Below are 13,351 nucleotides of genomic sequence, written 5' to 3' on the forward strand. Positions count from 1 at the left end.
ACTTGGTACTCTGTTTTTAGTTTGATGTAGGTGCTGTGAGTCACATGTGTAACTGTTAGCAATGCATTTTAAAATGTTTCCTTTCTGCACTGTCTATTTCTGTATGCTGATAAAGAGGTGCCAGAAACATGCTCTTTTTCATGTATTTTTTTTAAAAAAACTTTGTCTCAAAATAATAGCCAGAACAGACACACAACAGGCGCTATCAGTAATAATATAAGTTACCTATACCTCACTTTTATACTTCATTTCTTCTGGGTTATTTTTGATGCTGTTGTTCCTCATGAATAAGAACAAAATATGACTTTCTCTGCATTGTAGTTTATTTTCAAACTTGGGGAAGTTTGGGTGGAGAGCTTTATTTTAAAGATTAACCCACCACTATTTACATGGAGATTCCCTTGTACAATAAACTCTTGTGATTCAGACTTCTCTTCTTGCTAATTCTGTTTGCATATGTTGCCTGTGTTTTTGGTGCTTCCCTTACTTTTAAGGTTGCCGAGGACTATTAGTGTGTGTCTTTTCATTCTGCAAACCATCTCTTCAGTTGTCTGCATTGCACAGCTTTCCTGGTTACCTGTGTTATAAGAATTTTGAGGTCAGACATATATAATAAATGTACCAAGCAAACAGTACAGGAAGACAGGCCTGAAAACCATTTTGACTCTCCCAAAATGACCAGAATTAAAGTGATATCCACCTTGCTGTAGGAATTTCCCAACCCCACTAAATCACACACACACACACACACTTCCACATGACTAGCAACTTGGGAGCCATAATCCTGTAAACTGGAGGCTCTGCCAACTGGACATTTCCCCATCAATGGTGCCAGACTGCTAGCCATCTCATTCACAATGGAAGACTCCTCTGAACAAAAGACAGTGATCAACTCTTACGAAAATGTCATTTTTTCTTTGTGTTTAGGAATCAGCGCCGTCTTAAGCGCCCGCCGGATCCCTTCGGCACCCTCCCGCCCCATTCCGGCGCCCTCCCACCCCGTTTCCCAGCACGGTGGGCGGGTGGGCGCAGCGCGGGTGCAACAGGCGCTGCTGCACGGCAGGCGGGCGGGCGGGCAGGCGCAGCTGCGCAGCGGACCGGTCGGCCAGCGGGTGGGCGCAGCTCGCGGCGCCCTCCTCGCGGGCCGGCGCCATGGTGCCCTGCGCCACCCAGCCTGCACGTAGGGCCGGGCCTGTTAGGAATTCACACCTGGGAGGGGTGAGAGGAGGACTAGGAGGTGTCAAAAGTGCTCAGATTTCTACCTTGAACCCTTCTTTTTTGTGAGGTATTGATTACATAGCTGTGATGTAGGAATGAGGTATTGGGGGGTGTTTCTTGGTGATGGGAAAACTGATAAAAGTGGAGGTTCTCTTTTCTTCTGGGTTCCTTCCTTGTTCTCCTGCGTGAGGGGAGGGACCCTTTTGCAACAGCAAAAATAAAGGCTTTGCTTCTCAAACTTCTCTGGTTGGCCTCTGTTATATTCTCCGACCGATGGAGAACCCAATAAGGGCTCTTGTGTACCCCATAAGGGAATAAGGGCAGATTTTTGCTTATTACACCTGTTTCCTGAAAACCCCATTACATCCTCCGTCTCCTCAAGTGGGGAAGTTTCCTGCTGTGTGCTTGGATAGCGCTTTCTCATTTTTCACTTTCGAAGGAAAGGAAAAAACCAAAACCTTTCCTGCTTTCCATGTTTCAGTTAAAGCTAGCGGAAGATGTTATATGGCAACTTGATCTGCCTTTGTTTTATTTAGTTATTAATGAATTGGTAACCTCAAGACTTGATTATTGCAATGCATTCTATATGAGGCTACTCATATAGGGGGAGGACGGTCAAAATTTGCACCCCCAAATGGATTTTCTCAGTTATGGATCTTCTTAGTTTTATTCTCCTTCCACTTGGTACCCTGTGCAGGGAAAGTGCCCACAGCACCTTAAATCCGGTGCTAGACAGTTGATAAGAACAGGCTATCACCAGCACTAAACTCAAGTGGACAAAACCTTTCACTGGCTGCCGATTTGCTTTAATTTTCGAGGCCCACAACAACTAGGGCCCAGGACTGCCCAATCCCTTTTAACCCTGCTTGATCACGGAGGTCTTTGTGGAAGTCACCGTTAGCAGTCTCCCATGGGCTCAGCAGCACAACTTCATTTATGTCACACGAAATGAAAGAAAAGATAAAACACTTACTCCAAAGCTTTCGCTGCTTGAAACATTTCCCATTCAAGTCTACCAGGATATATGCCCAGATTTTGGGATGGCGCTGGGATGCTCTCAGAGCCTTTGTGCCTCCTTTCCAGAGCCTAGCAAGCAGCCCTCTGCCTCATTGGGGGGGGGGGAGTTCTGGGGGTTCCTGACTTTATTATGCCACCCATAATGACTGGGTTGCCACAGCCACTCTGGGTGGCTCCCAACAACAACAACAAAAATAGTAAAAACACAACAAAACATCAAACACTAAAATCTTCTCTGAACAGGGCTGCCTTCAGATGTCTTTTTAAAATTACATAGCTGTTTAGCTGTTTGACACCTGCTGGGAGGGTGGGCACAACTACTGAAAAGGCCCTGTGCCTGGTTCCCTGTAACCTCACCTCTTGCAATGAGGGAACCGCCAGAAGGCCCTTGGAGCTGGACCTCAATGTCCGGGCTGGACGATGGGGGTGGAGACGCTCCTTCAGGTATACAGGGCTGAAGCCATTTAGGGCTTTAAAGGTCAGCACCACCTTTCTCTGTGGACCACCAGAATCGAACTCTCGCATAAGTGGCAGTTGCAACACTGCAGGAAGCCATGGTGATGTTAGCAACATTAAATCTGGAAAAACCTGAGGACCCCCCCCCCAGGTGCTGAGTGGGATGGAGTAGCCAGCAAGGAGGATACAGCTTAGCTAACATAGCAATGCAAAAAGAAGGGGAAGAAGGCCAGAGAGCCCAGTTGAGTGAATCACATCCCAGCAAACCCAAGCAGAAGGAACAATGACTCAGAAGATGAGATTGGAAAATCAACCTTTTAATATTCTTATTCCAAGTTTCATTCTTCCTAACCTTTCCATATAACAGCAAGTTAATGAATAAGTGTCAGGAGCTGAGGTTTTTTGTTTTTTGTTTTACTTTATTTTTATTGTTCGTCATGGGGTGCCTAATGACATCAGAATGTGTTGGACGTAAACGAGAGCTTTCACATTTCCTTAGGAGCTTACATAACAAAAAGGCAAACATGCTTAATCATCTACTTTGAGGTTAAAAATCATCATTCTGATGCAGAAATTTTTTTTTAGTTCCTGTTTAAAAAAAACAAATGCAAAATCAGAGGCAGTAACAGTCTCACGTTTGTCAAGGCAACTGTAACCCAGATCCACAGCAATGCACGAACATATTGTGATTTGATACATTGCTAGCATAGGCAATAAAATGTACCAGAAGTCATGTACTAGTGCTCGCAGAGACAGGTATTATTTTTCCATGAGCAAAAAACAATGATATTAAATTTTAAAATATTTCAGTGCATGTTTGTCCTTGTTTGACCTATTTATTTATTTACAAACTTCCCCACCCTATCCTGCATTTTTTTTGAAAAAATCACATTCAGAAGGGCATTGCCATCAAAATACTGTGAAAAGTCCAAGAAAAACAATGAATTATTAAAAACAGAGGCAGCATTAAAAGCAATTCAGCAGAAATAAAATATATCGGTGATGAAAAAACCTGAGATAATTTAAAAAGTTTTCACCCAATCTCTGGAAGTAAAAAAAACCACACAGTCTAGGCGATGAATTAGCCTCCCTGGGCTGAGAACTCTGTAACTTGGGTGCTCTCAACCAAGAAACCTTTCTTTGCAGTTGCCACCCATCTTGCCTCAAATGTTGGGGCACCTTGAAGAGATACTCCGAAATAGGTCCCAGTGCATGGGCAAGTAGGGGCTGCCAACCTGTACCCTTCCAAACGCTTTAAAATCCCATCGTCTCCAATTATTGTGCATGCTGTAGGAGTTGTAGTCTAAAACATCTGGAAAGCTACAGGTTAGCTACCCTTGCTTTAAAGGTAAGCACCAACACTTTGAATTGTGCTTTGATGTGGACCAAGAGCTGGTAAGGGTCTTTAAGCCCCGGTGGGATGTGTTCCCAATGACTGGTTGGAGCTAGAAGCCTGGTGGCTGTACTTTCAAACTATCAGTTGTTAACATCTGACCTGAAATGTAAACTGGCATGCTCAGATGTACTTAATCTTGTTCCAGCAGACAGTCCCCTTGCTGAAATTAGCAACCTGATTGAAGTCTTTGGATCATGGTTCTCACATTTAAATCCAAAATGCTGACTGAAACATAATACAGATTTAGAATCTACTTCTCACAATTTCTCACTTCCTAAAAAGCATTTCCTTGAATGCTACAATTTGGAGCATTCCTGAGCTAAGAGAAAACTAAAAGGACAAAAGCACGCTATGTAAAAAGGAGAAGGAGAAGCAAAACCAGGTCAATAAATTACGTTATAACTTTTCCTTTATAAAAATGTATAAAACACTGACAAAAGCTGAGGTATCTGTGTTAATAAATAAATTTAAGTTAAAAATATATAGTATTGTGTAATACTGATTTCTTGTAACACCTTTGCAAAATATATTCCAGTTACAGAAGTTAGTTGTCCTGAGTGGAAAAAACAGTTTCATTTTTTCATCTTCATTGCCAGGTATTCTTCAATGTAGTTAATGAAAATGTCAAACTCTCCCATTGCTTTATAGATGCCTTTGCCTTGCAGCTGGGAAGGAAGAGGAGGGATAATTAATTGCAAACTGAAGGAATAATAGTTATTGCAATATAAATATGCATGCATTTTCCCATCATCTTTATTCTACTCTGAAGATTTGGCATGTGGCAGAATTTTGAACACTGTTGACCATGATTGAAGTGATACTTTGCAAGAAGGAGAGGCAAGCATGGGGAATAGGACAAGGAAGGCGATGGGCCTGGCAGAGCAAGACTGCCAGGCCCTCCCTGTGACAGCACAGCTCTGCACCATTGTGTGAAGTCTAGCCTTCATTTCCCTGCCTTTATTCCATTCCGTCTTGAAGAAGGGAACAAAGGAGAAGAATTGTTTTTAAAACAGGGTCCCCAGTGAAACAAAAGACTAAGTAAACATGCCACTTGAACAAATGGAGTAATAGATGAAAAATCACTGTTATTTAAAGGTTTCTGAGTGCATCATTTGGGAAAATTAACACAAATTGCTAGTGTAAGAAGAATCTATCTCAATCAAGCAACCTACACAATTCCTCTTTATAGACATTATTGGATCAGTGTAGGATATAGGTCACAGAAGGAATCTGCTTTGAAACTACAAATTGGACTTCAGGACACTTTTTAGCAGCATTCTTAACATAATAGGAAGCAAGTCCTCATTTGTAACAGTACACAGCATATTGGACATTACTCGGATGGTAAAGAAAATGAAAGAAAGTTGTTTGAAACTGAATGCTCATTCCAGACAGTAGAATCAGCTTCGCTGATTGAGTTGGAAAATAAAACATTAAGTACCACCTACAACTGGTTTATATGTGTGTTTATTGTAGCCAGTGGCAACCTGCCCAAGGGTATACATTGCATGCCCATTTAGGTAGAAGGACACCTAAAAGCCTTGGTGCAAATACAAAGTTGCATTCCCTGCACCACGAAGTGAGCTTGCTCCCTCTCCTTAACCTCCACTTGACAGGGCTTCTCAGATTTTAAATGTTTTTAAACTGGCAAGCCACTGAGCTATTTGGAAGGATCCAATCTACAGTGTATGTATGTATTAATCCAGAAGAGTGGCAAGAGGATGCATAACTCTCACACACTAATTGTTTGGGCTCTTTGATGTACTGTGCAAAGCCTCTAAACAAGGGTATTTGGCAATGTGCTATAGGAACCTACCTTCTCATAGGTTTGTTTGATGTTCGTTATTGTTTTGCTCTCCTTTTCACAGATGAAGAACCTATGCTGAAAAGAGGAAGCAGAGGAATCGTGAATTCAGTGGCTTTCTTCTGGTTATCCTTGAAAATTCTAAGAGCTCTACTGTGCATTGACCTGATTCAGCAAGGAAGAGCCATCAGTGCAAAGAAAACCCACCCATGCAATCAGCTGCTGACTATGCAAGGGATACAGATGTGTTCCACTGGTGATGCTCATCCAGGCAACACGGAACAAGCTGGATACTAGCAGGTCTTTGGCCTGGTGCGGATGTGCACCACAATCCAAAACCAAGCACCACGGAGCATAAAATCAGAGAGGGAGGAGGGTAACTTCTGCTTTGTTTCAGTGCAAATGTCTTTCCCTACAGCTCTATACTTGGCAAAGGTCCAGCCCAACTCTGATGAGTAAGTTCACAAATATCCCTTAGTCCTAGAGAAGAGCTTTGAGAGGAGAGTTTCCTCTTGCAACTCTGCTAAGCACAGAGGGTTTCCTTGTGGCCTTGCATGCTTGTTTTCTGAGTCATACTGTGACCAGATGACACAGTGAGGACACCACAGCAAAGTAATGTTAGGATGTGGCACTGAATAGCTCTGTCATCTGTAGTTGTGCCTTTGTAGAAGCAGCAGCTATTAGGTAAGAATTTTACGTAAGGTTTATGAAGGAAGACATCAGCATTTAACTTATATACTTATCCATAGGCTGATTGATAAAATAGTCAGTTTGTGCAGTCCCATACATAATAATCCGCTATCTCTGTGCTTTATTAATATGAAGCCACCATTATAGAGAAGGTAACCTTATTCCTGAAGGAACTACAACACTGTACTTCTTAATGAATACAGATATGTCAAAGACCACGTGCATCCTGCAGTTGTGTGCAGAAATTGTTACTGGGTGCAGAACTGAGTACAGAAAGAATCTTGAATTTAATTTTGTTTTAAAGCTAGCTTCTAGACCTGAAGGTTGTGAAGATCTGTTTGAAACGGTGCAAGTCATGCATAGTGAAACTTTAAATCTAGAGGACAGGCTGTGCTGGATTTCCAGTATCTGACGTGCCCTGAATGACTTTTTGCATTTACAAATAGAAGTAGAAACTATTCTCTTCTCTTTCAAAATAATATATTACACTTTAGAATGCAGTCCCATTTTGTAGAGCACTAACCAGGGCCGGCTCTAAGACAAGGCTGGGTGGCACAGGGCGCCAGGGTGCCGGGCTGCCAGGGGGGCGCCGTGCGGCTGCGCCCGCTGCAGCGTCACTGCGCCTGCCAGACAGCCGCGGTGAGAAATGGGGTGGGGGAGCGCCGGAACGATCTTCGCACCACGGCGCCAGGGGGCCCAATATGCTTAAGACGGCCCTAGCACTAACTTTGCATAATGAACATGCTGTTTGTTTCTAGGGTCTAAGCACCATTGGATACCATATTTTACTCCTCTTGAACGGTTCCACAGAGGCAGGAAACGGCAGTTTTGCTTGGGAGCATGGCAGGTGGCCTAGGAAAGGAAACAGGGTCTGACTTACACAGCGCTTGATTGTCTGTCTCAGATCCAGCAGCCTATTTCCAAGAAAGTCTACAGTCCGCTGAATGGCGCTGCCTGTGGTTACGTTGGGCAAAACAACTTCCAGATAAAACTGTATCATTTCTGCCACTGACTGACAGCCCAAGTATCCCTAAAGGTAGAGGAGACAATAATAATGGTAAGAGCGCCTGAATAAGGCATTTCAGAAATAGGATGGCTCATTATGACTTTTGTTCCATGGATTACGATGTACACATATGACAATTCTGTCTCTGTAAACAATGTTTTCTTACTTCAGAGTTTCCTTGTGCTACTTGATAAGCCAAGATAAACCCTCCCCAAACACACACATTACATACTTGGAAACTGATGCAAAATAATAATAAAATAATAATACAAATAAAAATTGTGACTCCATAGATTGCCAACTTATTTATTTAAGTAAATTTTCTATAACGTCTTTCCATTGCTCCATCGTAGCGCATGGCAATAAAAAAACCTTATTGATACATTAACTATAACATCATTAAAACTCCTATTATCCCTAAAAATATAACAACATAGAGAAAGCCTCACTTAGCTCCTGATTACTTGATTATTCCCAGTGACAAGAGCCCTGAATTCCCCTGCTCTTTAAGATCAAAAGAAGAAGTGCTGCTATAAGTGAGAGAATGACTCCCTTGAGTTATGCTGGACTTTGGCCAGTCCTAGTAGATATTTCTGGTTTCTACTGTCTGTTCATTGGAACATACTATGCATTAACTGAACAAAGCCCCATGTAACCTCAACACTTTTTTTTAAAGGGAATGACTTCTTGGGATATTTTGTTCAGAACTGGTTTTTCAGGCAAAGGTACACTGAATACTGCTTTTCTTAGTCAGGCTTCTAACAACCTAAATATTATACAGTAATGCTGACTGTTATAGGGTTGGCACTGTTGCAATTTCCCCTACAAGTTCCTCACAAGTAAGTATGTGGAAATGGAAAGTGGGAGTTAAGGAAGATGAGGTCCAGACAAGGATTTTAACAGTACAGACTTAGAACACAAATGCATATAATAACATGCATTTCAAAACAGCATCTTCTAGCTCTCAACACACATACATTGGCAGATTCACATTACTGTGAATTGTTGTTGTTGTTGTTGTTGTTATTTCTATACAACCCTTCATCCAAAGATCACAGGACGGTTTACGATATAAGAAAGACCCTCCTGCCAGACATGATATCTAAAACATTGGTCTCATTGTTTATTTCTGCCAAGAAACATCTTTCCATGACCCAATAGATCAGCATGGACTTATTTCCAAATAGCGTGAAGACAATTGAAATCTCACCTTGAAATCTTCCAGTAGATCCTCTTTTAACAACATGATCTCTAGCTCATCATCTCTGGCTTGCTGTAAGAGTATGCAATGAAGAAGACTCAGATAAGTTTGACCCCGTTTATCAGCAAAGAGTTTAGAGCATCTAGTATTGCCCAGTCTCTTTTACATGTGAGCATTCAGATTTGATGCAACTTCTCATCTGAGGGTCTTTCCTCTCTACTGCATCCACTGGTAGATAAAAGCTATGACAAATATTGTTACAGCAAGCTTTTAACTGCACAGGATATGTATACATTACAGTATATAGTATGTGCCTAAACTTTGTATATGCCTAAACTTTTGTGAAAGATTAAATTCAGATTTCAAATATATGGCTATCTAAAAGCTCAGACATACACCAGTGAAAACAACATACACTTAAATGTAACCACCAGCCTTTTCTCATGCATGTCTTAAAAAATGGGGCAATGGATATAGAGTTTCAGCTATTCATACATTTCATCTGTTATTGTTGTCCTTCACACATGCATATCAACTTTCTCCAAATATCTGAACATTCACATAGAATAACATAAACGTTACTCAAATCCCCTCAGAAACATTTTGGTTCCTAACAAGCTTTCTTTCTCCCCTTCCCGAAATCAGAAAATGAGTTAACCTTAAAAGTTATTCTTGTCAGTTTCAATCACAACTGTTCACATAATTTTCTTAGACAGCATTTGAAATGGAAGGCATAATCCACCAGAAAATTCACTGAAACCCATTCATTTTGTTGGGGCTTGAGAACTTCTTGGTGGTTTGTGTCCCATACAATGTATCTCTTGTACTTATCAGCAAAGTATTTATTTTATTAAATGTCTATCTCACCTTTCTTCCCAAAAGTGCCAAGGATGGCAAACAGCAAAATAATGAAACAATACAATATTTTTTTAAGCTGCTTAAAACATGTTAACTGAAAACACTTTTTAATATAAAAAAATCAAAACATGGAAAAACAAATAGCACAGTAAGCTAGGTTAAGTGTTTTTAATTGCTGTACAAAAAGAAGCAAAGCCTTTTTCCTCCTTCACTCTTCCTAAAACCTGGATGCAATAGAAGCTGCTAGAGGAGGAAAGGATCGTCATACTCACAAAATAATCTCTAATCTCATGAAACGTGACCCGCAACTCTCGGAGTTTGTGAGGCAGGATGTCTGCAAAACGCTTACAGCTGCTTTCAGAGAGGTGGCCCTGTGCATTCTCGAGGCTGAGCACCAGGGACAGAAGAGTAAAGGCTCTGAGAGAGTTCATGGCTTCACAGATTTCCTTTGTGGCTCAGCTCAATTTTGCAAGAGGCAAAAAGCCAGATCTGAATGCCCATCACCTTGATTGGCTCCTAATTTATACCATCCAAAAAGCAGCTTCCTTCCTCATTTCGCATATTAACCAAAAGGTCAACCTCTTCCCATCAAGGGAAAGATTGTTAATTACAGTATGATGGAAAGACAAAAACGTGCTTTTCTCATTTATCATGGTATTTTGTTCCTTTAGTTCCTAAATTTTAGGTAAATGTCCTTATTGTAAGGGAGAAAATGACCTTTCATTATTTAAATATCTGAAAACCCAATTAAATTGTTGTTTTTTTCCTGTTAAACTGCCACAACTGGTAGGCAAATCAATTTCAGATTTTTAAAACACATCTCTGAAAAGCGTAAAGGTTTTCCCCAACTATGTAAAATCCCCATATACATCTCAATGCAAATAAGGATTAACCAGACAAAAATAACACAAGAGATTAATTGTAAAACAATATATCCTGTTCATTTCATGTTTGCTAAAGAGATGCAGCTAAAATCCCCATGGATTTAATATATCACCTATTTCAACTGCAAATATTATTTTAAATTTTTAAAATATTTTTTTTAATTTTTTTGCACTTTTCTTAAAAAAAATCTGTTTTTCTGTATTGTTTGAGCACTGCATAGTTCTGCTATGGGCTGTTTTCACCATGACCAGATTATCCCTGTTCAACACTGAGGAACCTACGAGGTTCCACTGGTCTCTGGGGGTGGACCATCTGAATTGGTGCCCCACTGCTACAAGGTAAGACTGCCACCAAAAGTCCAAACTTCACCTGGAAGAGGTCTCACCACAACATGGTAAGGCACTCCACTCTATCCAGACCACCCCCCTCTCTACTGGGAGCAAAGACTAGATCAAGGGTACACCTGCTTTGTGCATTGGCCAGATAACCATATGGTATGAGACAGTCCCATGGCTGCCACGGAGGCCATGAAATCTTGGGCTGGCATTGAGGCATTCGCAGCACGCAAGCTGAAGTCACTCAGGACAAGAGACCTGGGTGGTTCTTCCAAAACCACACTGGAGGCAGTCTGGAGACCAGCTCAGTAAGGGAGGCTGTTGAGCAGAAAGGTAGGTGGTACACCAAGAGTATTCCCAGCCTGCCTCCATGATTGTCATGGACTGGCTGGATGCAGATGAGTAGTGGGAGGCACCAGCTGGGGAACCCCCAAGGGAAGAAGACTCAGACCAAGGGATTGGTGATGGGATGACAATGAGTGGTCAGAAGGAGAAGAGGGAGCAGACCAGAAGGAGGAGGTGCTGGAAGCTGAAGAGGTAACAGGGTTTAGTGAGCAGGAAGAGGCTGTGGCATAGAGCCATCCAGAGTCAGAAGAAGCCAGGGAGTGCCCCCCTCTTGCTGTGACCAGCTCCCCTCCTCCCTGGACAAAGAAAGACAAGTCGAAGGAGCCTTAGATTGCTTGGGAAGGACCTGAAGGCGGAGAAGTCTTAGAGAGCAGTGGGAAGGAGGGGACCTTCAGTCCTCGCAACTGCCTCATTGGGGCAAGACCTGCTGGGTACAGTTGCTGTGCTCACCAGTTAACTTCACAGACACTCTTTGAGTTATTGCTAACCTGCTCCCGACTCCTGCTTTGACAATGACCCCACACCGGATGCAGTGCAGCTCCTCCGCAGAGAGGTTTCCTAGTACTGTACTGTAAAGGGCAGTTAACTTCTATGAATCATGGCAAATGCCTCCCACTCCCCAACCCTCTGGTCAGAACTGAAGCTGTGCAGAGTGCCCAGGTGGGCAAAACTATGTCAGGTTAGGGACACCCCCCACCCATCTCAATTATACAGACTAGATCAGCCTGTTCATTATACAGACTAGATCAGCCTATTCACGATAAGATCATGGATAAGCATGGTCTTATTATGAACCAGCCTAGCATTCAGTAACAACAACAGCAGTCCATTGGGCATAGCCAGGGGCGTAGGAAGATAGGGGCGGTGGGGGCTGCACGCCCCAAGTGACGCAATCCCAGGGGCGCCATCGCCGCTGCCTACCCCGCCCCGCCCCGCACACCCCGCCACTGTGCATGGCGCCCCCGCCCCAAAATGCGCTGGTACGTCACTGCGCACGGTGCGCCCCGCCCCAAAACACGCGCCCCCCACTGGGGTCAGCGCACCTGATACCACAGGTGGGAAGGTGGTTAGTGCAAGCAACATAATGCATGTATCTGTAAGTCTCCGTCTGACCCACCCTCCTCCAGCCATGTCTTCTTCTCCCCCCACCCAAACCACTTGCATGCTTGATTATCTGTGAGTCCTCCTGACTCTATCTCCCTCCCAGCCACACCTTTCAAGCACCCTCACCTCGGAATGCACACCCTGTTCCAGGCCCTTGCAAACTCACAGTGCAGGCAGTACAATCCTACGTATGTTTGCTTAGAAGCTGGTCCAGTGTAGTTCAGTAGGACTTAGGAGCTGCAATCCTAAATGTACTGAGATTTATAATATTATAACACAGGACTTTGGGAACACAGCACTGTTCTGCTGTCAATATGTACTTTGGACGGCTAAGAGAAACTCCCACTGGCATCCTTTCAAATGTTATGTTTGGAACAAATGCCACAGGCAAGTACAAAGTGCTCCTGAAGTGAATGGGAGACTATAATTGTGCTTTGCAGACAGTTTTTGCATAAGTGTGTCAACATCTGTCAATAGATTTGAGGTGTGATAGCTAGATGGGACCTCTGTAATATCTAGAGCCAGATGCACCTAGCATAGTAGATGCTGGAGACAACCAAGAAGGGATGACCACCACCTTGCTGTCATGCTTGTGAGCTTCCAGAGGCCACTGGCTGGTCACTGCTGAGCTTTATTTAGTAAGGCAATTCTTACATTCTTCCATGAAATGTGTGTGTTCTAACCTTTTCTGCAGAGGGTGGGAGAAGAAATTTACATTTGTAGAATCTGATTTTTTTTTTTTTGGTGGTTGATTCCAGTAATATTTCAGCATGGATTTGCTTTGATTTGCTTATAGCACATGTTCTCTTTTGCTTCTCTCTCTTTCCCAGATTCTTTTTTTTTTATGTCAGCACATACAGCATTATACTGGGGTAACTGGATTGCCTCTCAGAATGTGTCATTAAAACTGCTTCTCTATCATATTCCATCTTAAAGTGGTCTTTTTAAAGTCTCTGGAGGGAATTGTGCATTTTATATACTTGCAGTGGTGGACTATTGTGTAATGAAGAAATAAAAGGGGTGGGAAATTACATGG

General features: G+C 42.6%; 1 protein-coding gene and 1 long non-coding RNA gene across 6 annotated transcripts in view; one reads left to right on the top strand and one right to left on the bottom strand.

Moving 5' to 3' along the window:
• Positions 1-1,150: 1,150 nt before the first annotated feature.
• IL10 (interleukin 10) lies at positions 1,151-12,081 on the bottom strand. The gene is made up of 5 exons (XM_035122396.2): positions 9,919-12,081; positions 8,798-8,860; positions 7,462-7,611; positions 5,904-5,969; positions 1,151-4,752 (listed from the first exon to the last, which is right to left on the bottom strand). The coding sequence occupies exons 1-5, from the start codon at positions 10,075-10,077 to the stop codon at positions 4,660-4,662; spliced, it is 531 nt and encodes a 176-aa protein (XP_034978287.1). The 5' UTR covers positions 10,078-12,081; the 3' UTR covers positions 1,151-4,659.
• LOC118088580 (uncharacterized) overlaps positions 10,963-13,351 on the top strand; it is a 58,135-nt gene continuing 55,746 nt past the window's right edge. Inside the window, exon 1 of one of the 5 annotated variants that reach the window (XR_004693029.2) lies at positions 10,963-11,199. This is a non-coding gene — a long non-coding RNA (uncharacterized LOC118088580). Of the gene's footprint in view, positions 11,200-12,516; positions 12,954-13,351 lie in introns of those variants that run through there. The other 4 variants (XR_004693031.2, XR_004693032.2, XR_004693030.2 and 1 more) reach the window with 4 other exon arrangements.

Source organism: Zootoca vivipara, chromosome 7, assembly GCF_963506605.1.
Source record: "Zootoca vivipara chromosome 7, rZooViv1.1, whole genome shotgun sequence".
Taxonomy (NCBI): Eukaryota; Metazoa; Chordata; class Lepidosauria; order Squamata; family Lacertidae; genus Zootoca; species Zootoca vivipara.